Below are 24,118 nucleotides of genomic sequence, written 5' to 3'. Positions count from 1 at the left end.
ACAATCCCATAATTTGGCAATAGAGGAGGATGTGTAGGAAGTCTTGAGATGTGAGGTTATGCGAACTGATGAAAAGTAAAATAGCATCTGAAATTATCAGATGCACAGAAAGATATGATGTAAGTAGGATCTGTTGTGACAGTAGTTGTGTGGTGGAGACTGGAGCTGGTAACTTGTTTGTTAAACACCTTTTTGCAAACAAAGGAACAACCCTTTCAACCTTACAGCAACTTTCCAGCGGACCTTGGCAGCTTGAGAGAAACATTTCGCGTAATGCCCTCGGTTCAAAGGGGCACCCGCGAGTATATTGTACTTTTTTTTTAGGAACATGTACGACGTCATAGCTTACCGCGTAGTATGAATGACAGAACAAGCAAATATCGACCTTGCGCTCGTACTCTGGCTGGTCGAGTGATCATCAAAGTTGTAGGTAGACGTGCATTGGATCTTAGCATGCGTGCGCGTCCGTGGGAATGCCAGCCAGGCGGTTCATGTTGACATGAGATGAGGGGAGGACCGAGCTGCACGCGCCGTCAACGTGTTTTTAGCTTGTAACTGGATGCCAGTGTCACTTAAGGTTCCGTAAAAGGGTACAGAGTAAGACACCATATCTGGACCAGACCATCCACGATGATTGTCATTGACTTGTTCAAAGAGCCCATTCAACCAAATCAATAGAGGCAGAGATCAGGGGCTGGCCATCTGAATGATCGGACTTCTGACCCAGGGGACTATCGCCCAGCCGTTCCACCCGATGTAAATATCTATTGTCTCAAAGGGTGCTGCGTCATCTACCTATGAATGTCTCAAACGAGCTAACGTTGTGTCCCCATGCTGAGTCACACAAACTATTGGAAAGCGTTGATTTCCGCGTGAAAAGTTGATTCTGGGCGTTCTCGGACCTGTCATTAAGGCACAGGGGGTGGGGGGGTTGGTACGAGTGTTGCCAGCCCATACGTCCCCAAGTCTTTTCGTCAATTGCAACCTACCTCCTCGTCTCTGCATCTGGTCTACATCTAACCTTTTTCGTGGTACCCTTGCATGCCAACTTTATCCGGGTGCTTTGCAGCCTTTCTTGCTTATCTTGAATCTTTCTTCCCTTCTAACTTTTCTTCCGCAGTTTGCCGCCTGGAGGCGCACCTTGTTGACTGCCGTATGACTCTCACGGGGAAATATTCGAGGGCTTGCTTATCTTGAAATCTGACCATTCAAAGGCGCATACTCATCACGTATGCACGCACTCTGCTTCTTCGTTATTGTTACAAGAGGCAGGTAGGGTGAAATGGACCTCTCATGGTACTGGAATAGGTAGGAGGCTCCCACCAAATTGAGAGCTTTTCATTCAAAAAGCCACAGGCACCTCAACCAAGAGAGTTCGACCAGTCTGGGGCAAGCCACCACATCCACGGACATATTCGGACAACCTTGGATGCACCCTGTCTGCTTAAGTTTTCCACAGAAGGCCTTCGTTGCTATTAGCTCCCTCTTCTTTCCTCTAAAGCTGCTGTCACATCACTACCCTTTCTTCAACTCTTTCATTATTCAGCATGGGGAACAGTCGTCGTAAGTCACCTTCAGGCTGCCACCAGGGACACGGGTGTCAAGAGCACAATCTAACTATTAACCACAGCGCCCATTGGGGGCCTTACGGCAGGAACAACCCCGTTTCAGGGAGGTGACCTGATGGAAGAGTCGATTGATCACCGGAGCTCGTGCCAAAATAGCTGCGATGGATGCTCCCAGGACAGCCAACAAAGCGTCACGGTAGGCGGCGACGACTGCCATCACCACGGCGATAACGCCGTGTATGTCCCCGCTGTTGACAGGAACGTCAACAACATTTATCCTCCCTTCCGCGATTATTCTGCTTATGATGGCCATGGATTGGCGGCATCAGCCCAAGGCCCTGCTTCCCAAGGCCCTGCTTCAGCTCAATTACCAACACTGAATTATCAGCCAACCAGGTCTTACTTCACCACAGATATGGCTGCGAGTAGGGGCTATTTTGATCCTATCCGTTCGGCTAGCCGTGCGCCTAGCTTTGTCTCTAGCTATCCGCCTACCTATATGCCTAGCTATGAGCCTAGCTACTCCTTTCCGCCCGTTCCTCCTCAGTCTCCCCTTCCACCAAGGCCTCCCGTTACACCAGATGCACCTACGTCTTCCGTTCCGCTTAGCTACGCGAACAATGAATTACCCCCTCGTGTCGATAGCGATAATCGCACATGCATCCACAACGATTGTTTCAGACGGTGGCTCGACGAGAACGAAGACTCTCCCTCCAATAAGGATGTTCAATCTTACCTCGGCGACGAGTTGTCGTATGTGTACTCCTCGGAGGAAAGCAGCTCGTGCCCCGGCAAGGAGGAAGAGGAATGGAACTCCTCTGACGAGCTGGACTGGGAAGAGTTCCAGGACTTCTCCGCCCCCTTGTCCAATGAGGATACCATTGAGACTACGACGGGGAATGGGCACACGACAAACGAGACCTTCGAGGATAATGAGAACCAGGAAGAAAGCCAAAGGTTGACCGACAGCACCAATGGCCGCATAAACACGTCTAACGTAAGTAGGGAGTGCACCCCGTCTCAAGAGGATGGCCATGGTGATATGGTGTTCCTCTATGCCATTGAGAATTCTGATATTGACCACGTCGATCGACAAGGTAAGCCGTTAACCCTAAGGTGGTTGCATCCCCTTTACCTCAGTGGCTCTTACTAAAACTCTGTACCAGGCAACACCAATGGTCAAACGACGACGCGTCCCTCTGGCGCATGCAAGCGCAAATTGGAAGCAGAAGAATCTGTAGAGGAACATGAAGACAGTGACAGCAACAACGAGAGCCTGTGGGCGACTAAGCGGGCATGCATTGCCCAAACGCCCCAAGAGGAGGCCGACGGGGATGAAGGTCGTCTTCTCGAGCCGAGTTTACAAGATCCTGTGAAGTTCTTGGCCGGCACGATCGACCACTCCAGCAACAGCTCTGTTCGCAACGATGACATGCCGATTATAAACAGAAGTGACCAGCAGAATAGTGAGCAGCTAGATTACCAGCTCGAGCTGATCTTTAAGCTTTCTCAAATGGGGCCAGCGATTGCCAGCTCCGATGCTCCCATCTACGATAGCATCTACGCCACCATTTGGGGCATGGCGGTGGCAGCTTTACAAGCAGCCGCCAGCGAGGGACTTCTGGACCGATTAGAGTGGTGGCGCTCGCAGGCAAAGGAGAAGGTTGAGGGCCGTGGTCCTGCGAGGGCGAATGGAGAGGATGGCGGCCTGGAGGTTCCCGTTGCGAAACCTACTGGCGAGGACCTTGGGGACTTCTATTCAAGTTCGGCCTAAGTCTTTATATGCATGTTCTCTGTTGAGATTTCTTTAGCTGTAATCGTCAAGTTTTGAGTCAGGCTTTGATTTTGACGTGCTCGACAATGATGATCTGCCTCGACTCCCAAGGCCCCACTGCGAAGGGAGCTTTTGTCTGACCGCGACAGGCTGGGTACACACCATTAGGGACCTTGACAGACTCTGGAACTAGACGCGACATTTAACAGCAGACGATGAGCATCTTGCGGCGGCCATGTCTACTCCCTCCGTCAGCACGGCGCATCTTGCCTTGCCGTTCAACCAGACGCTGCCGCTACCATCACCGCACTCGCGGCAATGTTGTGTCGTCTCTTCGTTCACCCTTCTCCTCTTGACCGATGAATGACAGACTCCTAGTGTCTTTGGATCTCGCTCATAACTATTCATGGTCCCTTTACCAAGAAAGTCTTCCTTGACGTGAAGGTCCTTGGCCCAGTGAGCATGCAACAAGGGTATTTTCCGAAGGTGCCTCCAGCTGAAAGTATCTGATGGCTAGGACCCAGTCTGGATCGGTTCTGTTAAATTGGGTTCCCCCATTTTTCCGCGTATAATGTATATGTCCGGGTGGTTTTCTATCATACTTGGCTCTCATAATTTATCGCTCATGCTCGGTCCAGTAGAGCCGAATCAGTATCGCAAACAACTTTTGGCAAAGCCCGCACTCAGCCTTCAGGGGATTACGCCGAGATTGCCACCTAGACCTACAAGAAAGGAAGGGGAATTTCGGCGTCAAACTCGCATATAGAGAAATACTTCGCGAGGGATCACGCCGATGGATTAACCTGGAGTCCGAATATTGGAACAAATTTTGATTTTGGAGGTTCTTGAGTATGCTCCATGATTCAAGCCATAGCGCGGCCTTAGTCAGATGGGAAAGCTTTGACTGCTGAGAGCACCAACACCAAGAACCTCGCGGCAGGAAGAAATGGAATCTCGACGGTGGACTCGACTGCGAGCTTGCACTTGTTTAGGTAGACCTAATCTGTCATTTCCAATGGCTGTGTTCTAGGTCCTGCTTAGCAAGATGGACTAAGACATTCCTCATTCATATTCATATTTTAGTAGCCATCGGCTCGAATTTAGCCTACTTTATCATTTTACATTTCGCTTTCCTTGCAAAATCGCAAGTCGCCATTCTTCGTTCAGTATTCTTCACCCACAGCAAGGCCAAGTATGCATAGCAAAGCTTTAGGTCAGACACAAGTTCAAACCCCTACATAGAGGACTCTGCAGTCTTTAACTAGTTATCCATTCATCACCAATTTCCAGCACGGCCCCACACGAAAGTCTTCAACCAGATGCCCATCTTAATTACTCTAGGGCTGCTGCTTAGTTTTATGCAACAAAACTTCAACCCTCATTTCATAGCTTCCCAGCGAGAAGCAATTTGACCAGTAGTCCTCTGCCAGGCCGGTCTGCTGCTAACACTCTTCCACCAAGAAGCCAAGCTAGGCAGGTCTTAAAGAAATTCAGGGTCAGTCTCCAGCAAGCAGTATACGAAGATTGCTGACCAAACATCTATGAGGGAGAAAGTGTTGCCTGTCAAGTACTGCCGCGCAGACAATATGCGGTCGAATACTTTCAAATTGGCCTTCACCTAGCGCAGAGACTCATCGATTGCCCCCGGGTCAACTGGAACGCCAATTTTCCTATCATGGCACGTAAGTCAAAGTCCTCCTTTTGCAACTGCAACAAGACCGATTGAGCTACATACAGGTGCACGACTTTCTGCTTGAGATACGTGATAGATGACGCGGCAAGATACGAGGACTCAACACATGCAGCCTCCTCAAATTGAGCGACGGCTTTGTAATCCTCAAAGTTAGGCAGAAGAGCAGTGCCATCACTGGCGTACTTCACCGCCAGCCAGCGGGAAATAGCTCTGCATTCTGTGTCATGCCACATCTGGTCAGCACAAAGGTCTCGGCCTATTACCTTGGGTGAGTGCGGCTACCGCAAACTTTCGTGATATTTCCATCAGCGTCAATGTCCTCCACGATGGGCACTTTCCCAAATGGGTGCTTGGCATTCATAAGATCCCGCTGCATACAACGAATCATCAGCAGTGGGACGGGTCGGGTGAACTGACTGCCATTGTCATTGTTGCCAACTACGTCAAGACTCATACCTTGGTTTCGTGGCTGAAGAGCTTGACGTCGACGTGTTCGAAGGACGAACCCTTCTCATGAAGCGTGAAAAGACAAATAATAGTGAAGGGGGAGAAGAAGTCTCCGTACAACTTGATAATTGAAGCCATTGTAAGGTAATTAACTGATGCTGACTTGATGAGGCAGTGACAGCAGTGAGCTAACACAACACGGGGTACAGCAGAAAACCTGACATGTGACCAAGACGGGTGAAGAGAAACGTAAGATTTAAGATACGAATAAAACAAATATGGAACTTGTTCGGATTTTCCGGACAACTCCACGAAATCTGTGTTTCTCTTGGCAAGATACGCATACCGTCTCACCATTTGGCTGCCAATGTGATAAGTGAGACCCCGCTTCAGAGGGAATCCAGTCTGCGGAAGAGCACCGGGGCCGGGGCAAAGTTTGTGTCCATCCGGCCCCACATTCCGCAGGAGTTGGTCTTTGAGAGATTTCGACATGTCACACAGAATTAAGCTTGTCCTAAGAGATTCCTTGTTGAAAACACTTCTCTGGCCTTATTCTGAAGTTGCATTTGGGGCAGTCGCTAGTTGATTCAAGCCAAAGAACCCCTTCATGGGTAGTCTTTCGCTCTCTCCATTCATGTAGGGACGATGCCGGGTCCCATACAAAGAACTTGGGGTGGTCATTTTTAGGGTTACCCACATGGCCATAGAGACAGTAGTAAGTATTGATGATGCTTTTCAAGTCTGGTTGTCATACGCACTTGTATCTTCCTGGGAGAGGATGAGTTGGCAACGGCCGTTCGATTGCGGCGTTCGCACGTTTCTTTCCACACACATCAAGAGCTGGTTCTAGCTCTAGTGGCGTCCAAGAGAATTTATGAAAGCAGTCTTACAATCAATTTCATGTTAACTACGAGACATCAGAGCTTCGTGCGAGAGATCCACACAAGGCCACGGCCTAAATCATACTTAACTCCGGGGTATTGTCGACCGCTAGAGTCCTGCCGAAGAGCCCTTGAAATTTGGTGAACAGCGTCAAAATATTCAGCCACTGGCCCGCAAGGAACAAGAAGGCCCTCGAGGATACCTCACTGGTGTTTAAGGGCTTCGCTGAAGTTAGCTTAGAGCGACCAAACCGTGTACATGGCTTCAAATATGGGGAAATAACTCCTCAACTTACAATGAAGTTATCTCCGCCGCTCTTCCTCACTCAGCCAAACGCTCGAGGTATCATCTCACTCTCATACTTAACAACTGCCTTGGTTATTTCTTCAGTTGACACGCCATCCTTGTGGGAATAATGGCTCGCTAGCCCTGTCAGAAATGGAAGCGTCTTGCCGGCGTCGTACATGGCTTGGTTACCGCCCTGGCCACTGTGTATCGGTTAGCGAATACTCTGGTGTGGTCAAGATCGAGCGTTTTGAAAAGGACGACACCCCTGAAACCCCCAGCAGGCGCCGGGCGGGATTCCGGAGAGCGGACGGCTGCCGGCAGGCGTGAATACTGAACTCACCGAGGTGGTAGCATGGCGTGAATAGCGTCGCCCATGAGCCAAATCCGAGGGTGACCGAGCTCTGGCTTATCTTCCGTCCGGACGTTCTGCCGCCAGTTCTTGGCCGGTCGCTTTGCCACCCTGGGCACATAGATGTGGAGAGGAGCGCCTCTCATAAGGTCAATCATCTCGTGGCTATTCTCGTGTCAGTACAAAGCCTCCTGATCTCGCGCAAGGGAAGAAACAGCACCAACGATCTAGACTTACAACGGTGCCGCCCAATCCTGATGGCTTCCGCGAAAAAGTCGTATTGCCCGTCTAGAGAGCGCTCATGAATATCCTTTGGCAACATTTCTTTCGTGACGGCTAGGCTGAGCATGCACGAGGCTTCATCCTCGTCGTACTCCCGCCCCGCTTTCTTTCTTTCCTCCGCGACGTTCCTATTCGGAAGAAGCACTAATGATACCTTTTAGCGAAGAGTCCGAAATGGGAACCACGGCGAATGAGGTGGGGTGGGGCCGACATTCCTCCTTCTCTATGTGCGGTTGCCACTTACCTCCGAAAACCACATGCCTGTTATCCGCCCAGTACATCACTGGCCCACCGACCAACTCCTTGGACATCGTTGCGAACCGTTTGACCGGTAGACTACATTTGGCGGCGAGGGTTACATGCCTGGGGATGTAGTCGAGACTCTCGAGGCCGACCAACTTGTTGACCTTGGAGTAGCCTCCATCCGCGCCGATGAGAACGTCACAGTCGTCGTAGGATCCGTCACTCAGCCAGAAGCGGACCTGCTCATCGTTGGAGCCGGGGTTCAGGATTTCGTAACGCTCCATGGCGGTGTTGTACTGAAGCTTGCCAGCCTCGTAAAGGGGGTCAGCGAGACAATCGCGTAAGAGGCCGCGTGTGATGGGTGCGTTTTTGCCGTACGCTGGAAAGCGGCTCAAATCCATGAGCTGCGTCCAGTCTTTGTGGAAGATTCGGGGAGCTTCAGCCTTAGCCTCAGTGGCTGGGCCAAACTTCTTGACGATGGACAGCATGTGGTCGGTCTCGAGACACGCGCGCATGCCAGCCAATGCCGGTGATGTGAGGCGGATTTGAAGACCTTCACGCGTGGAGTGACGTTCCGCGCGCTCGTGAACTCCCACAGCTACGCTGTCCTTCATGAGCCCGCAGCCAAGAAGATTGCCCGCGAGGCCACCTCCGATACTAATTACCCTGAAAGGCATGTTGTTCAAGCAATCAGTCAGACTGTCTTTTGAGAAGATGATGTTCGTGTAAAGTTGATAAATATCAAAGATCCTGGGTGCATGTCTTACCACACGTTTTCCAAGTGCTGAAGGAGCTGACTGGAGCTGCTTTTGTACAGCGATACTTCGAATCTAGCACACTCGCATTCAACAGCATACAATCCAAGGTTCCCATCTAGTGTGGGGTAGGCTGAGGTTACTCGGGACCGAGCAGTATTGCCCACCCATCCATGCAGGGAAAGTGACGGAATGTGCCGCATATGCTGATCTGTAGTTCGTTGGCTGACTCGTCATCAAGAGATTGGAAACTCCGGGCCGGCATTTCCGGCGTTCCATCTGGTAGAATCGCACTGATCGTACGAGGAGCAATACTACAGCTATGTACTTTGCTTCATCGCTAGCGTACTGGGAAGTTAGACGTTTTGGTACAATTGGACATAAATAAACTAAATATCTAAGGATGTATTCGAAGAACTCATGAAAGGAAGACATCAAACGACCGCTTAGTCATTATCAAAACTGTTCATTTGGCTTATTCTATTAGCTGAGTTCTCCGTAAACTCTTTTTGTCTTTTTTCTTCTTTGAGTTGGATTCAAAGACAATGGCGGCGACTTTGCCATACCATGGTCCGTTTCTACGTCTCTCAGCTGGCTGCATTACGGACAGTTTCCCATGATCATCCCACGCAGATTACGTTGCGTTGTCAGGACTATTGCTCGACTGGGTCGACAGCTATGACAGCAAGGCATGTGTTACTCTTCTGCACGTCAGCCAATGGCTGCTAATCAACTCCAATTTTCCTTCTCGGGGACCGTTTCAATGACTGAATTCTAATACTGCATCGTTGAGATAGGACTGGAACAGGCTGAAGACCATCCTAGCGCCAAAGCTCACGGTGAGTTTCTAGGTCCCCGGTCATCTCTAGATGAGGGGTGTCAAAGCACCCACCAAAGCTGAGCAAATTGCAAGGTCGATTACAGCAGTATTGGGGGTCCGAAGCATGAGGAAATGGCAGCGGAAGACTTTGTCGCCGTGATTAGCGGCCCCGAGATGTTCGGCGATGCTTCACTAGGTACACAGCACCTCATCGGCGCCTCCAAGTGGGAAAGGATTGATGAGGACAAGGTTATTGGCCACCACCAGATGTGATCCACATCGGTACGCCTGACTGGCGCCAACAGCGGGGAAGAAAAGGTTGAGACGGATCGGAGGGTTGTTGTCATGCAGTCTTACGTCAAAGCCGACGGAAAATGGAAGTTGGCTGGGCTGAAGCCGATGGGTCGATGAGGAGTCCAGGATTACTTCTTGAGAGGAGTTACAATCATTTTGAACAGTAACGCAGCGAGTTCCTATGGTGCGCATGGTATCAGTGCCATGTACAAGGGATCTAATCTCGCTTTGCCGCAGCACGGTCTTGTCAACCAATCCCATATTGACCTACTCGCATGCTCACGATTCATGTTCGAGTGAAATATTGGCCAAGCTCTGTACAATCTTTCGTATATCCATTCACGAGTCGTTGCGGTACTGCAAGGTTACAACATGCCAAGCATACTGCGGTACATGTACTTACGGCACGGAACAGAATGCCTGCCCTTTTCTGGGGAACTCGTTGCCACTTACCGTCAGGTTGTGCTATTCTGCAACAGTAGCAGGGGCGAGCCATTGCCATGACACTGACCGGGTGATAGGCGTCCCATATACTGAGCGAAAAAGGGTTGGGTGTTGGCACTGCTCGGATAATCCAGAGAACCTGGAAAGTTGCAAACAGCCCTCCTGTTATAGCTTAAGGTCGTCGCAGTCGCCTTACGTGACTCAACGGCCATTTAAAGACGTACCGACCGTCAGTACTTAACGTGCACCCAAGTAAACGATATCAGTCAGATCACAACACCCATGCGTTGAAAGTCTGTTCCTCGCATTCTGGTGACACTTTCTCTTCTTGATTTTGTGGACTCAGTCATCGCAATTCTCATTCCATCATGGCTTCAGCTCCAATCTCTGTGAGGCGACCCGCGACGGCCAGCACTGTAGCAGACCCTAAGGTTCGACAATATTTTGCATTCTTGATTGAACCCAAGAACGAGCGTGTAGTCTTAAATTTGGAGACTTCAACTGACAGACACTCTATTATACAGTCATGGCCTCTCTGGTGGCGTCTCTGCATGTTGGGGTCTCTCAGCTGGTTCGTACTGATGGGCCAAGTCATGAGTGCTTCACTTCCACCGATGTTGGGGCCCATCATGTATGAATTGCACGTCAGTGCTGCGCAAGCTTCCCAGCTGGCAAGCTGGGCTGTTTCCGCCGGAGTATCTTGGTCGGGCTATGAGCGTCTACACCTGGTCACTCGGTGCCGGCACCGTCTTTGGTCCCCTCTTCGCTGGCTACATGATTGAAAGGCTCGGTAGCTGGCGTTCTCCGCAGTATCTTTTCGGCATCATTTCAGTACTCAATATGGTCGGCACAATCCTCATGTTCCCCGAGCCCATCATGAACATATGCATCCGAGGGGAACCGCCTCTGTTCTCTGCCCCAGACTCGAGCTGCGGAGACGAAGCCCCGGTAATCTCTAAGAAAGGACGGGAGACAATCGGTATGGAGAATCTAGGCCGCGGACGGTCTGTGCAAGATGAACAGCACGAGTTTGCTGCGCCGCAAATCCATCCAGCGACTTGGATAAATCTCTGGACGACGCGGTCCTTCTTTTTGCGTTTTACGCACCACCATTCGGTCAGCGGCTGGCTGTCCATGACCATGGCACCATACCGCATGCTAGCTGTGCCTGCTGTGGTGCTCACCGTCTTGCTTTTTGGTGTGTCCATCTCCACCAACATAGCAACCTCCATCCTCGTTTCTTTGGTATTCTCACAGCCCCCTATGTTGTGGTCCACTGATATTGTCGGACTGTTCAACCTGTTTGTGCTCGGAGGTCTCTGCGCAGGCATTCTCATTGGCGGCCTGCTGTCCGACAAGATGATCGCCTCATTCACTCGGCGCATGGGGTACCACAAGCCCGAATCGGCGTTGCCACTGCTGCTACCGCTTGGCATCGTCATCCCGTTGTCTACTGTACTGATCGGGTACGGATTGGCAGATGGATGGCACTGGGCCGCCATAGGCGTGCTACAGTGTCTTCAATGTGAACATGACATCCGGGTGTACTATCATGATATCGTATGCGACCGACATTTACGCGGCTAAGGCCGTAGACATTGGCGTCGTCGTCAACGTGCTGAAAAACGCGATCGCAGCCGGGCATCTCATTCGCTGTTGTGGATTGGTGGACGAAGGACGGCTGGTACATGTTCCATGCACTGGCTCTTGTCAAATTCCTCATTTTTGTCTTGGTGGCGCCCCTGTGGATTTGGGGCCCCAAGATTGCTCATGTGACGAGATCTTGGAGGTGGCTTCAAGGACATAACGTAAACTGAGAATCTCCCAGGGCGCAGTCATACGCCGCGATTGGGACAAACTTGTACGTTGTCCACGGGCGCTAGATGTGGCTCGCCACATCCTCAATGGGTATCCTTTCATGACATGACCTGGGATCTATATTTGTATCGTCCCTTGGCATAACTAGCCTATCCGGCAACAAATAATGATGCTTGTTGTCAGAATTGCTCAGTGCGATATAGCTAGATCTGAGGAAGTTGCTTCAAGCATGAAAAGAAACTGGGATGCCTGTCACGGCACGGAGTGGGGGGTGGAGGGAGGGGCCGCGATGGACTTGGCGGGGCCGAAGATCTGCACGTGGGCAGGGAGCTCAGAAACTTCAGAGTCTTTGCCCCGGCCTGTGGTGGGGTTCATCCGAACCTATCATGTCAAGTAGTTGGTGCATGGACATTGTAAAACCTTGATATATTCACTGGGTTCGTGACGCGTAACACATGGTGAAATACACGTACCAATACAGACGTTTTGACCCCTGACTTCCCTGCCAAGTTTGCAAACGCTACAGTCTCCCTGGCAATTCCTGTAATCTTCCACCCCGCATCAGGTACTGTCACTTGCTACGGGTAGAGATGATCTCTGCAACTCTCCAGAGGCCATTCTGCGAGGGTCATTTTAGAGTTTCGAACAACTTAGCAGTCTTAAAATCATTTACCGTCAAACACAACTCCCCGGAACTTCCGAAAACCTGCCCTCGGAAGTTCCAACGGCGTCATGAATACTTTCGTACAACGGCTGTATTTTAATGGCAGACGAGGGCAGCCGGTCTACTGTCGATCCCTGTTTTATGTAAACCATTTTGTGGCATGCTATTTCGTGCATGAACGTGTTCCGTCTAGTCGGGAAAGCGGGGGTCGCTGGGTGATGACACGAAGTTCGGCTTGTCATTGAAGGGAATCTAGCCTGGTTAATTGCCTTATCTATAACGTACTTTTTTGTGGTGCAAAAGATAACAGCACCTGGAAACGATAAGTCAACCGTGGAATCTGCTTCAATACCGGTCCCAAGTGAAAGTGGTGCGTTACGATTGGAATTATCCTGTTGGTCACGTCTCGCCTTGCGGTGCTGCATTTCCAGCTCCCTGCATCATCCTATTTTCCCACAGCCGCTGTGTACAACCAGTATGCACATGAGGACCGTAGCAGGTTGAGCGTTCAAGTAAACTACTTCTCGATGTTTGCAGTCTCTTCTGCCAGTCCAGTTTCTCTAGAAGACCCACTCAATTGCGGCAGTTTCTCTGCTTTCTCCATTCGCACCATCTCAAAGACACAATTAGGCGACCGGGCTGTAGTCAATCCACTCCGCACAAAACATAGGGTATGCCTTGCAGAGTAGCCAGGATAAGCTGGGACCAGCTGGTTGGGCCGTGTCTAGAGCGAGGACACAACGATGTGCACATCAAGACAACCCTGCCGCCCAGACAGCCTACATAACCATCAATAGAGTTGTTGTCGGGCACGTACGACCATACCCACTGGAGAACTCGGGACCCCGTCCGCTCTCCCATAGATACGCCAGTGAGGGCTGAAGTAGTAGTCGGGTCGGTGACATTCGGCGAATGCCCGATGTTGTACATCGTCTTTTTTGCCTCTGAACCAGTTTACCCGCACATGTTCTGTATTTACTCTTAGTGAGGGTGGGAGGGAAATATTATTGCGGCCTTCTAATCTGGCGTTAAAGAACTGTAACTAGTGATGTAGATGAAGTTCTATATATGTATCATTTTTGTCATTTCTTTTTGGTTTGCAGCTGAGGCGTTTTAATTAAACGTGTTTCTCTTAGGTTCATCCTAGCTTCTGTTCCTTCTATATAGGAAAGGCCTACTGTAGGCGTAGACAGATCGCAAGTTCGCAACATAACCTAATGCAGCACCTGCGTTGCACCAGATGCATCTTAATATGATAGCGACCAGTCCCATCTATTACTAATTAATCATAGATCAGTTCAAGCCGTTAAGATTTGTTTGCATCAATCTTACATCCCAATCCACAACGGTCTACCGTCTCCTAGATGCTGCGCGTGAGTGATGACGCTGCCGGCGACGCGGACAGCTGCCAGTGTCCTTGGCGAGTGTTCCTCGCAGCTTGTTGCCTTCGACGTCAGCAAGGAGGACCCCAAGAAAGATGGCGATTCTCCTACGCTGGCCGCAAATGATCAGAAGCCTCTTCAAAACACCTCGAACAAGATCTCGCTTGGTACTAGATGGAATTGGGAAACACAGAGCTTATCAGTGTGCAAAGTAGTAATGTGCAGACAGGTACCTCAGTGGAGGTGCCTCTTGTGCAAAGAGGCACGTAGCGTGGTCTGTGCATCTTGCACCTTAGCTGCAGTGCAAAGCCCGCTGGGCGTCATGTGCAAGCGAGGCCACCCTTTTGGTTCCTTTTGATTGGCTGGAAGCTCCCAAAAACCTCCAGCGTCCCCACTCTGGCACGGGTTTGTTGCTTGGGCCATGCCGCTTTCCAACCCTTCCTTCCAGCCGAGCAATTTCTCCATTTCACACCTGTCTTTTCACGCCGCTCATCGTGCAATTCGTGAGACCTCTCAATCCAGCGAAAGAGGTGAAGCCGTCTCATACCAAGTCGGCAATAAACCAGCCTGTTGTATCTGCCGCTTCAACAAGCAGCGGCGCCGTATCCAGCATGGCGACACCAAGGCGACGCGCGCTGCAAACGCCCAACGCGACCAGCCCCGGCCCGACGCTTGACTCCATCACCGTCGCCGGCGACGGATCATCGTCCCCAGAGACGCCAACAAGTGACGACCTCCCTGACGCGACAGTGGGCACTCCCAATCGATCTAGACCAGAGGCATCTGCATCTGCATCTGCATCTGCATCTGCATCTGCATCTGCCTCTTCAGCACGCCCAAACCGTACGCCTGGCCCCACTCCTCGCCCGTTCGCCGCCGAGACAAGTAATCGGAAAAACAACAATCGGTCGACTTTGGACTTGCTCTGGGGTAGGAACAACTGGAACCCTCCTCCTTCCATCACTGGCCCGAAGCCCAAGGATCAGCTCGGTGTGAGGGACACGTCTATTCTATGCAGCATATCGAATCTTGCGGTTGAAAACAACGTCGACCTCCCGTCCCTGTATCGTCCCGGCGGCGTCATCTACGACGCAGCCGCGGCACTTCACAATCCAATCCAATGGTCGTCCAAGGTACTGTCCGAAGCCTACAAAAGGCTCAGAGAACAGTACCCGGACACAATTCTCAAGCGCAAGAAGCACCCAAACGTCTCACGCCTGTCGCTTTCCTCGAACCCAGGCCCGCAAGGGACGCCCACCCCCGTCCACCTGACTGCTGAGACCCAGCCGATTGTTCACAGCCAGGCCCCGGTCGAGTCACCAAGAGAACTTATGCCGCAACCCACCGTGCGTCGAGCCCGCAGCCTCGAAGCTGCGTCTTCGCTAGCACGGATGCTAGAGCAGCGCACAGAGAATATAGCTCAAGCAGCACTTCATTTCCATGACCGCGACTTGGCAGGTTTGACGGATCTTCAGAGGCGCTGCCTGGTCCAGTTGGAAGGCAACTTGCCGCTGACAATAGACTCAATGCGCCACCTTGCCAAATGTGTCGAACGGCGCGTCGACCACCCTGATGCGTTTTGCGCGGACTTTTCGTACATGCCCGGAGACGTTGATGGTGCGATTCCCGAGGCTTTGCCTGATGGTTGCGTTGACAGTGGCACCGACGTGCTCCTGTTGCCGATTCACCACAAGGCCGACGACTCGTGGTCTCTTGCTATTTGCAACTCGGAAAGTGGCATTTTGGAATGTTTCTCTCCTAAATCATCGCAAGATCGTCTGCAGTCTTTGCGCGACATTCTTCTTCCTTGGTTGGATGCCTTTTTCCCGCATGCAGACATAGATATGCATGTCCTGGTACGCCGTTTTTCACCCCATTTTTGAAGCCACAAAGCTGACCATAGAAATAGGAGGGAACAAGTTGCGAACACCCCGCCGACAGTGGTGTTTACGTTCTTCTAGCGATTGAGAACTTGATGCGCGACAGTCAGTCTTGGGGACTGTTTGCGCAGCTCGAGGAACCCGCCGAAAGCCTTCGCAAAGTGTTGCATCAGTACCTGTCTGACCTCACGATCGATGCAAGAAAGCCCAAGCATCGGCAAAGCGATGGTCCGCGTCCGACTACCAAGCGCCCTAACTCTCTCGTTGCCCCGGAACAACCGGCTGCCAAGCGACCCTGCCTTGCGCGTCCGATGGATCACCGCACTCGCGTCAGCGCAAGCGCCAGTCCCGCGCGTTCAAGAGAGAGCCTCGAGAGGGTCAAGTTCATGATCAGACAAGCAAAGGTCACTTACCAGGAGCAGTTTCCTTGCTTAGCAGATCTGCAGACCTCCGTCGGAGCGCTCGAGGCCAAGCTTAGCGACTTGGAGCTGGAAGCCTCAAAATGGCAAGCAGCCAGCAACGCCAAAGAGGACATTTTCAAAGAGGCGCAAAGCAAACAGGAATCAGCAGATCATGACCTTCTGGATGCCCAACAAAAACTAGATGAGGTATTGGCAGTTGCAGCAACGTTGGAAAAGACCCCAGGGGCTAGTACTTCAAAGTCAATTGCCAACATCCTCGAGATCACACGCAAAGAAGTTCAGACGTGTCAGGATGACCGGGAACTTGCCAAAACGAGACTCAATGACTTGTCGAACGAAATAATTGAGGCGAAGGAGGCATTCTGGCAAGCCCAGGAGAAGCTTAGCAGCGCTGAACAGGACGTGTTGACCACGAAAGAATCTTTGGACGATGTTGCCCAGGCACTCCAGCTGGGCAAGTATCTAGAAGCGTTTACTGGTTGAGTGCAAGAAGGGACATGCTTTTGAGCTAAAGGGATATAGCCAGCAGGTTGCATTTGTCATCGTTCGGCTGCTTGTGAGGCTGTGATGGAATTATTTCCCCGCGTGGAATTTGTTTTAGATACCCACGATCAGGGCTTGATCTTGTAGATACCCTCTCTTACTATCATAGATCGGCGTCATGCGCAATACTCGATCGACTTTCATGCTCTTAATCAAAATCATGAGACTCATATGCTTAGCGTCGAGGAAGGCCAAATTAAATATGCACGCGCTGCCTTCCATGCACAGAACCATTTGACGAAGTATTGCATGTTTATCAATCGTAATTTACCAAGTGTATCTCCAAGACAAAGCCTCTCCTCGATGAATTTTCTGGGCGTGACGTGCTCATCCATCAACAGGCAATGAGCTTGAGAAACTCGTCGATGGGATGAAGAGAATAGGCCGAGACGTAAATCAGCTTGTTTTGGGAATTAGTCTCAAATTTGGCGTGGATTTTGCGGCTCTCAGATTGCGCCAAATTGACGTGACACTGGCATGGTGAATCCATCATAGATTTTGCCCGGAATGTGGAATTGCATTCCAAGATCACACCAGTCTGTTGGCACGCGACCGTTTCTGAATCAAATATGGCGCAAGCGAACATCTCCGACGATGATATGTTGCTGCGAGCGTTTTACACCGTAGTGAAACAAATAAAGACGAAGCTTGAGAAAGTGAAGGGACAGCTGGAAAAGGACAAGACTGAGACACGGGTTCTGAGAGGCATGATGATTCATACTGTCAAGAAGTTCGCTGCGGATTTCAACGAGCACTATGAAAACGAGTACGACAGCAGAGGTGGACCAGTGGCTTTTGAATATGATGAAGTACGCATGGCTTGAGTATGGTGGTGGAATTCGGGACTGTCTTTCTGAATTGATTGCCTCGAATGTCGCTTCACAGTTGTAGTTTCTCAAATCTCTCCCAAGTCTTATTCCTGGTAGAGGCGCCGAAGGTGAAAGCACAAAATGTCGTCGCGGGCTGAGCTTGTTCCTTTGGTCTCCCATCCTAGGCTTCGGATCTTTCCTTCTTGTAACTCCCTGTAGGGCCTTTCTCAAGACACGTTGCAATCTGAGACTCTCCAGGCAACTGTAACCCCCTTTTAACTGTTTCCTGGGCCCACCAGTTGCTGTATTTCGAGTAACAAGTCTGCACCGCCGCCAAATTCGTACTTTATCACTTCGTCCGGCTTGATGAGGAATTTCTCATTGTAATGAAGAGACCCTTGTATTTCTACATTCTGGCGCATGCCATCTTCGGCATCCATATGTTCTGGTTTCGTGAAGATACATCAGTCCCGCTGAAGTATGAAACCAATGGAAGTTCGACCCCAGCACCCACTACACAATGCTTGGTAAGTTTGTCGTGGACTTCGTCACACACGACCACCAATCTTCCTCATTTCTGACGATGATGTCCTTTACCGCTCCGGGAAGAATTGTAAATTTGATGTACCGAAACCAAAGACTCTGTGCAGAGTTCAACGAGACGCCCGCAACAGGCACGCACGCCACCGGACACTATACAACTTCCTCAAAGTTGACAGCCGAGCCTCACGCGCCGAGATCTTGTAGGCGACCTGGAGCTTTTATGAGGAGCTGGCCCCCAGCATGCAGCCGTGCTGACAAGTATCGAGAATGCCCAAGAGGGTAGGTCTGTCATCGTCTGGTCGTTGTGGAGGTGACTTGGGTTCGCAGCTTCGCAAGAAGAAGATGGCAGGGGACTAAGGCGACAAGGGACGATGGGAATTTGCGAGGAGCATGCGACGGAGTTGTCAACGGTGTGATCCAGAATGATTCTCGAGGAATTATTGACATGGTGCAACGCTAATTTACATGCCTATAGAGAGCGTGGAAGAATGGTTCCAATATCATCGTATCAAGAGCACTCTAGAAATTCGGGACTGCGACGCGTGCCACCTACGTATCCACATAAGTCATAACCCCATTCCACTTCTGTTTGGCCGCGTGATACCCCCTCCGGCACCTGTCTGTCTCCTGTTCCATCTCCAGCGGTATCACGGGACTCTCGACCGCTGCCTGCTGAGCTGCCTCCTCCGCCTCGCGCAGCTCCCCACGAGCTCGGCTCCGGGCAATCCCCCAGTCTATCGACGGGCTGACCTCGTGCTTGTGTGGGGCCCGTCAGCAATGGAGGTCCCATAAGATATCGTTCCGCTGTACTGGTTGACGCGGCTAATGTCATTGGCCTGGTCTACGGTGAGGTCGATGGTGGCGGCTGTTGTCAACAGGGTCGAGAGAGCTCATGGAAAAGAAGAGATTTAGCCCAGGGAGTCGGCCTAAACTCGGCTTCGGGAGGATGGTGACTAGTCATTTCCGCCCCATCTTGCTTCCCCTCATACAGTCGCAGCATTTCTACTTAGCGTCGGCGATGTGTGCAAGCATATTGAGCCACGTGTGCATGATGCGATCAAGGCCGGGGTGGTGCATGTGGTAGAGTTACGGGACAATAGGCGGTCGATGTGGGCTTCGGGTTACGACGACAGAAGGCGTGGGACGAAGCAATCATCTACGGGTACTGACCGTATGTCGCGACGCTCCAGACGATAACGCCCTTAGTTCGGTTGTAGTAGCGAGTATCTCGAGCGAGAGCGGGTGTATTCGGTCACAAGGACGCTGCAGTGAAGCGAAGTCGTGCGAGACAACGAGAAGCTGGGCGATGAGCAATGACAACAACGATAAACAACATCAAGAAGAACTTTGCGGAAAGACATGGAAAAGCCCCGGTCCATGGGTCATCCATTCCGTCTCTTTTCAAGCCGCACCTTCATCAACCTACGACATATCGAATCAAGTCGGCTGGCATACGCGTAATATGGCCGCGTGATAGGTCCGGCACGTTCTAGCAGCCATCAAGACCTCTTGCCTTTAATCCAGAGGAAACTCTCCACGGACGCAGCAGCAGCACGTATCCGAAAATCCGATCACCAAGAGAGTCCAAATTTGACATCGTTTAAAGGGCGCAGTTGTCTGCTAGGTCACCCAGGTCGCGAGGCAACCGGGGCGCGCCGCATTGGACATAAATCGCGAGGCGGAGCTAGCGGCAACTGTGAGAGGCCGGCGGGCTTGCCGGTGACCCCGAGCTTACGCGCCCCCGGCGCACCTTCGGAAAACCTCACCGAAAAGCTCGCGGCGCACATTGTTGAGAGACGGACACAGGTCTTGCGACCAAGGGTGGTGAGTCTTGGAATGGCATGATTGTACCAACTTCTTGTTTTATGAATGGCCCCTGATCTCGTATGAAAGACCCCCTGTACCTGCACACTACCCTGTCGCGCTACACTACTCGGGCGAAAGCGGCTCGGGTCGATCCTTGAAGATCCAGGGACTAGCCACATTAGAATAACTCCACACCGATGCGAGCTTTTTCTTTTTTCGACTAGCTGCATCAAGCGCTGCGCGCTGAGATGGTTCAAGGACGACTCTTTTGGCAGAAAATTCAATAATGCAAAGGCAGCAAGAGGGCCGGCAGTAGATGAAAACAGAGCTTGCCTCTTTATCATTTAAACAACGCGCGTGATTTGCGATGATCAATTTCAGGGCGATTGCATTCATCGCATCCACTACTAGATAATCGCAGTTTGATACACAACTTCTCAGACCCATTTTAAGTCCTGCAGACGTCGCTTCCACCATTAAGCATTCCTCTCACCCCCATCGTCAGACTCTCAGTGGCCCCATTGCCACGCTGACTAGTTGCGCAACGTTGTCATTGCAAGACCAATCATGCAGACGCTGGAGAAACTAGGGGAGCTGAACCAAGGCCTGAAGGATTTAGTTCAACATCGCCAAGTGACAATAGAACCTTGCATGTTTTCTTGAAATACGGAATGCTTTGTGGAGCCCTTAGTGCTTACATGCCCTTCAACAGCCTGTTGCTCATTGGAATTATGTTACCTTTAGCCGGTGGTCATTCAGTCGGCGAGCAAGGGCACGGCACTTTGGGAAGGATTCCTTATGCATGGGAGCTGGGTGAAGCGGCTTGGAATAAATCCTTCCTCTGTATAGCTGCAGAAAAACATTCAGACAGACCAAATCGTACCTGCCTATTAGTCAGCTCTATGTTTCTTTCGTTATAAAGGCACGCCGATTCCGCTACATCCAGTGGCTTTCTTCTGGTCACTTATAACCACACTCTTCAATCGTTTTCATATCCTGTACCTTCAGCAACCACCAAATCTCCAGAATGCTCATCACCAACATTCTCGCTACTGTTACTACAGCCTGCGCTGTCTTTGCCCCTACTGCTGTGGCTTATGATATGCGGGTCAAGAAGTACGGCAAGACTGACTGCTCTTCTCCTGGCGGCGGCAACTTGGATTGGAGCAGAGGCGAATGCCACGGTCTTTATAGCACCGATTGGGGCATGAAGGTCATTGATTACAGCACTAACTGCAAGAGTAAGAATGAAACTACCTTGGCAGCGTATGACCAGTCAAAACTAACGTTGATAACAGTGAGGGGTTATTCGGACGGAAACTGCAGGAGCAAAGTGGTCACGGCCTTCAGCACCAGACAGTGCCACACTCTCAAGGGGGTCTGGTCTGTCCGTGTTGAATGCCAGTAACATATATTGTTTACCTTCCGTGGAATGCAAAACGCCGCACTTTGATGTCTACCTCTCCTCCTGGGGCCGAAGGACAGCAACTCTGATTTCATGTTTTACGGTGGTCGTTGGCGAGACGAGATAGCCGGTCAGCCTCTAAAGCAGAATGACCAGATAGAAGGACACAGACACACAGTATAATCGTTTTCTATACTCAGATGTGTGCCACAGTGAAGGATTTGTATGTTACCCGAAACAATGCTACTATTTCTATGTGTTTGAAGATATTGCACCTAGCAGGGTCTATAGCCGTCTGAGATTTAAACTGTAGACGTATATACCGCGACATTAGGCATAATTAGAGTTATTAGTTTTCTTATATAGAGGATAGTAAATACCTATACACGTTACACCTAAGGGTGATCTATTAAGACGCATATATAAATAAGCTTTAGCTAAAATATATAAGCGTATTATATAAGTTGAAATTTGCTGCTACTAGTTTGCCTTTAGAAATAACTGTTATAAAACGCTTTTAACCACTTTACATAAACTGATTAATAGTGAGCCTTTTATTAAGGAAGCTAATAAAGTTATAGTTAGCGCTAAAGGTATATATATTATATTTAATAACGCTTAGAAAATCTATTTGAAGCGTTTTACTGCTGCTTAATATCTATTTTAAATAAGATATAGAAAATTTATTCACTTTATATCTTTATTAAAAACTAGATTATAAGCTTTCAACGTCCTAAAGTAGTAAATAGAAGAGGTAAAAATAAAACTTAAATAAACCTTAAAGTTTAATTCTTAAAACTATATAATAACTAATATAATAACTTACTCTTATAATATTAGACTTTAATTATTAAAGCTATAAGTTTAAAACTTTAATGATATTATATTTTAACTATTGAAAGCAGATTCTAGATTATAATTATGAAGTATAGCAGGTAATTAGATAATAAATTCCTCATAATAGATCTTATATTTAAGCTAATTAACTATATATAGAAGGATATTAATCTAATGCGATAGATATCAGGCACTCTAAACTTCTTCTAAACACTTAAAAAGTTAAAACTGCAGCTGTTAAGAGATGATTTGCTCACTAGACCCTATCTTAATGTTACGAGCGGGTCAGGACAACCAACTGTGGCACAAAGCAAAAGCTTCGCTAATGACAAATCCGTTGTCATTGTCCCCTGTTCTGCACTATTTGGTTACGAGCCTACAGTGACCAACTGCAGCGGTCGTAACACTTAACTACCCCTATAGAAGCTTTAATTGCTACTAAAGCTAACATTATCTCAACTAAAGAGCTTAGAAATAGTTCCAGTTATGTTCATAATGTGATGCACGCAACTTAATGCTATTAGGTGTTAGTTATAATCGCGTTAAGGATAAACAAGAGGTCTTACGGTTTATCTTAATAAACGAATTTAGTAATGATAAGTTCATAATAGCCAGTGGAATAAAGAAAGAGCGGAGTAAGCTCCAGCAGATATCATTTAAAGTTGATTGCAAAGCGTAAGAAATTGTTCACTTTACTAAAGCAAGACACCTAGAAGGAGATATATCCTAGAGGAATAAACTCCACAGCAGACCGGTCAAAGAATTATTGGTTAGTAATTATGATATTGCAGATGTGAATGCCTTCTTTTAGATTATCGAACAACATAACGGAGTATAAATTGCTTGACTTTTAGGCATACAATGCTGTATACGTGTGATGGGTATGTTATGTGAGCTGTTCCGCTGTGCCCAAGATGACCCGTCTGGTACGAACGCGTCGTTCAGACACAGAAGTGTGACATGCCTTTTAAGCGTCAACAGAGTAACCTTCTCTAAGGAAGAGGTGAAAAACATAGATAGAGAACATTCCTTCGACCCATCCCGTTGTGGATTTCCATCGTCACGCTTTGTTGTTCTGCGCGTAGCCCTGACAGCCGTGACGTTGGTCCTGTCTTCCATCGAGAATTGAATCGGTACATTGAAGGTAGGGAAGCGGGAATGCTTACTTTCATCGATCAGGTCATGAAGGCCCAGTGCTTGTGACTTGTATTGCCTGCATTGCAGTACAGTTATCCTGGGTTCTTCTAAAGTTTTCCAAGCCTTCTCAACAGCCAGTCGCTATGAAGATATATGGAGGGGTTTGAAAATCAAAGGCAATATGTATTGAGTCCGTAGAGATGGATTCCCGTACAATGCGATTCGCATGATGACAAATCACTCTGCATATGCACTAGTTAACAGCGACGCAGCCTGCATGAAAACCACAAACTACGCACTGATATGATGAGGCCATCACATAGGTTTTTGGCACGCTTGGATTGATGGTCCTAGATATTCCTGAACTTCCAACTTGAGAGGGCTCTTTCAAACAAACGGGGAATTAACCTCAACCTCAAAGTCGCCATGCTTAGCGTCATGAGGGCTCGGCGGAAGGCGGGAACGTTTGCACGTCAACTTGAACGCAGCGCCTTCGTTTCAGAGGGGCGTCGAATGCCTCCGATAAGTGTTTTCTGCGTGTATCATGTTGCAGTCTCTGCTGAATCCTTATTTGCCCCGGAAGCTGGCATTGATACAAACCATTACCCACATGCTGCATGGGGAACATAGCGGTCTCTGCCGGCGGGATCTTATGGTGCTTGCCATCGCATCCATTTCTCATGAAATTTTGACTGTCGGGCTATCAGTCAGGTGCCGTTTTGGTCGACCTCGAGACGTAATATTCACAAACAGATTGCTGGACCCCTCTCCACTACATCCAACCTGCAGTACGGACCACCATGCGCACTAAATAGCAAACGATGCTGTTACTGCAGCAATAAGAGAATTGAAGGCTGAAGCCAGCTTCTGGGCAAAGCCTCCACCTAATTGAGCATCAACGGAAGACAGCTTCCTGCTGGGATGATTTTTGACTTGCGAAGGATTGTTCACCGATGTCTTGCAGACGCTTCATCAAGGAAATATGCGTCAGAATGTAGATATTAACTTTAGGCATCGTCAGTAAGCTCGATAG

General features: G+C 49.6%; 5 protein-coding genes across 5 annotated transcripts; 4 read left to right on the top strand and 1 right to left on the bottom strand.

The window, feature by feature from the left end:
• Positions 1-1,547: 1,547 nt before the first annotated feature.
• CGCA056_v009034 (uncharacterized protein) lies at positions 1,548-3,342 on the top strand (the record flags this gene model as incomplete). Its single annotated transcript, XM_037324281.1, has 3 exons — positions 1,548-1,563; positions 1,631-2,665; positions 2,735-3,342. 3 exons carry the CDS (start codon positions 1,548-1,550, stop codon positions 3,340-3,342), a joined length of 1,659 nt encoding a protein of 552 aa, XP_037176177.1.
• A 3,347-nt stretch (positions 3,343-6,689) lies between these two features.
• On the bottom strand, positions 6,690-8,203 carry CGCA056_v009033 (uncharacterized protein; the record flags this gene model as incomplete). The annotated part of the gene is made up of 4 exons (XM_037324280.1): positions 6,690-6,852; positions 6,993-7,166; positions 7,226-7,427; positions 7,528-8,203. 4 exons carry the CDS (start codon positions 8,201-8,203, stop codon positions 6,690-6,692), a joined length of 1,215 nt encoding a protein of 404 aa, XP_037176182.1.
• A 2,269-nt stretch (positions 8,204-10,472) lies between these two features.
• Positions 10,473-11,656, top strand: CGCA056_v009032 (uncharacterized protein; the record flags this gene model as incomplete). Its single annotated transcript, XM_037324279.1, has 2 exons — positions 10,473-11,399; positions 11,477-11,656. The coding sequence occupies 2 exons, from the start codon at positions 10,473-10,475 to the stop codon at positions 11,654-11,656; spliced, it is 1,107 nt and encodes a 368-aa protein (XP_037176183.1).
• Positions 11,657-14,314: 2,658 nt separating this feature from the next.
• CGCA056_v009031 (uncharacterized protein) lies at positions 14,315-16,488 on the top strand (the record flags this gene model as incomplete). Its single annotated transcript, XM_037324278.1, has 2 exons — positions 14,315-15,559; positions 15,613-16,488. The coding sequence occupies 2 exons, from the start codon at positions 14,315-14,317 to the stop codon at positions 16,486-16,488; spliced, it is 2,121 nt and encodes a 706-aa protein (XP_037176180.1).
• Positions 16,489-20,733: 4,245 nt separating this feature from the next.
• Positions 20,734-21,114, top strand: CGCA056_v009030 (uncharacterized protein; the record flags this gene model as incomplete). Its single annotated transcript, XM_037324277.1, has 1 exon — positions 20,734-21,114. One exon carries the CDS (start codon positions 20,734-20,736, stop codon positions 21,112-21,114), a length of 381 nt encoding a protein of 126 aa, XP_037176181.1.
• Between the last annotated feature and the right edge of the window lie 3,004 nt (positions 21,115-24,118).

Source organism: Colletotrichum aenigma, assembly GCF_013390185.1.
Source record: "Colletotrichum aenigma strain Cg56 chromosome Unknown KSG_Cg56_contig06, whole genome shotgun sequence".
NCBI classification, from domain to species: domain Eukaryota; kingdom Fungi; phylum Ascomycota; class Sordariomycetes; order Glomerellales; family Glomerellaceae; genus Colletotrichum; species Colletotrichum aenigma.
This window is presented reverse-complemented; position numbering and strand designations above follow the sequence as displayed.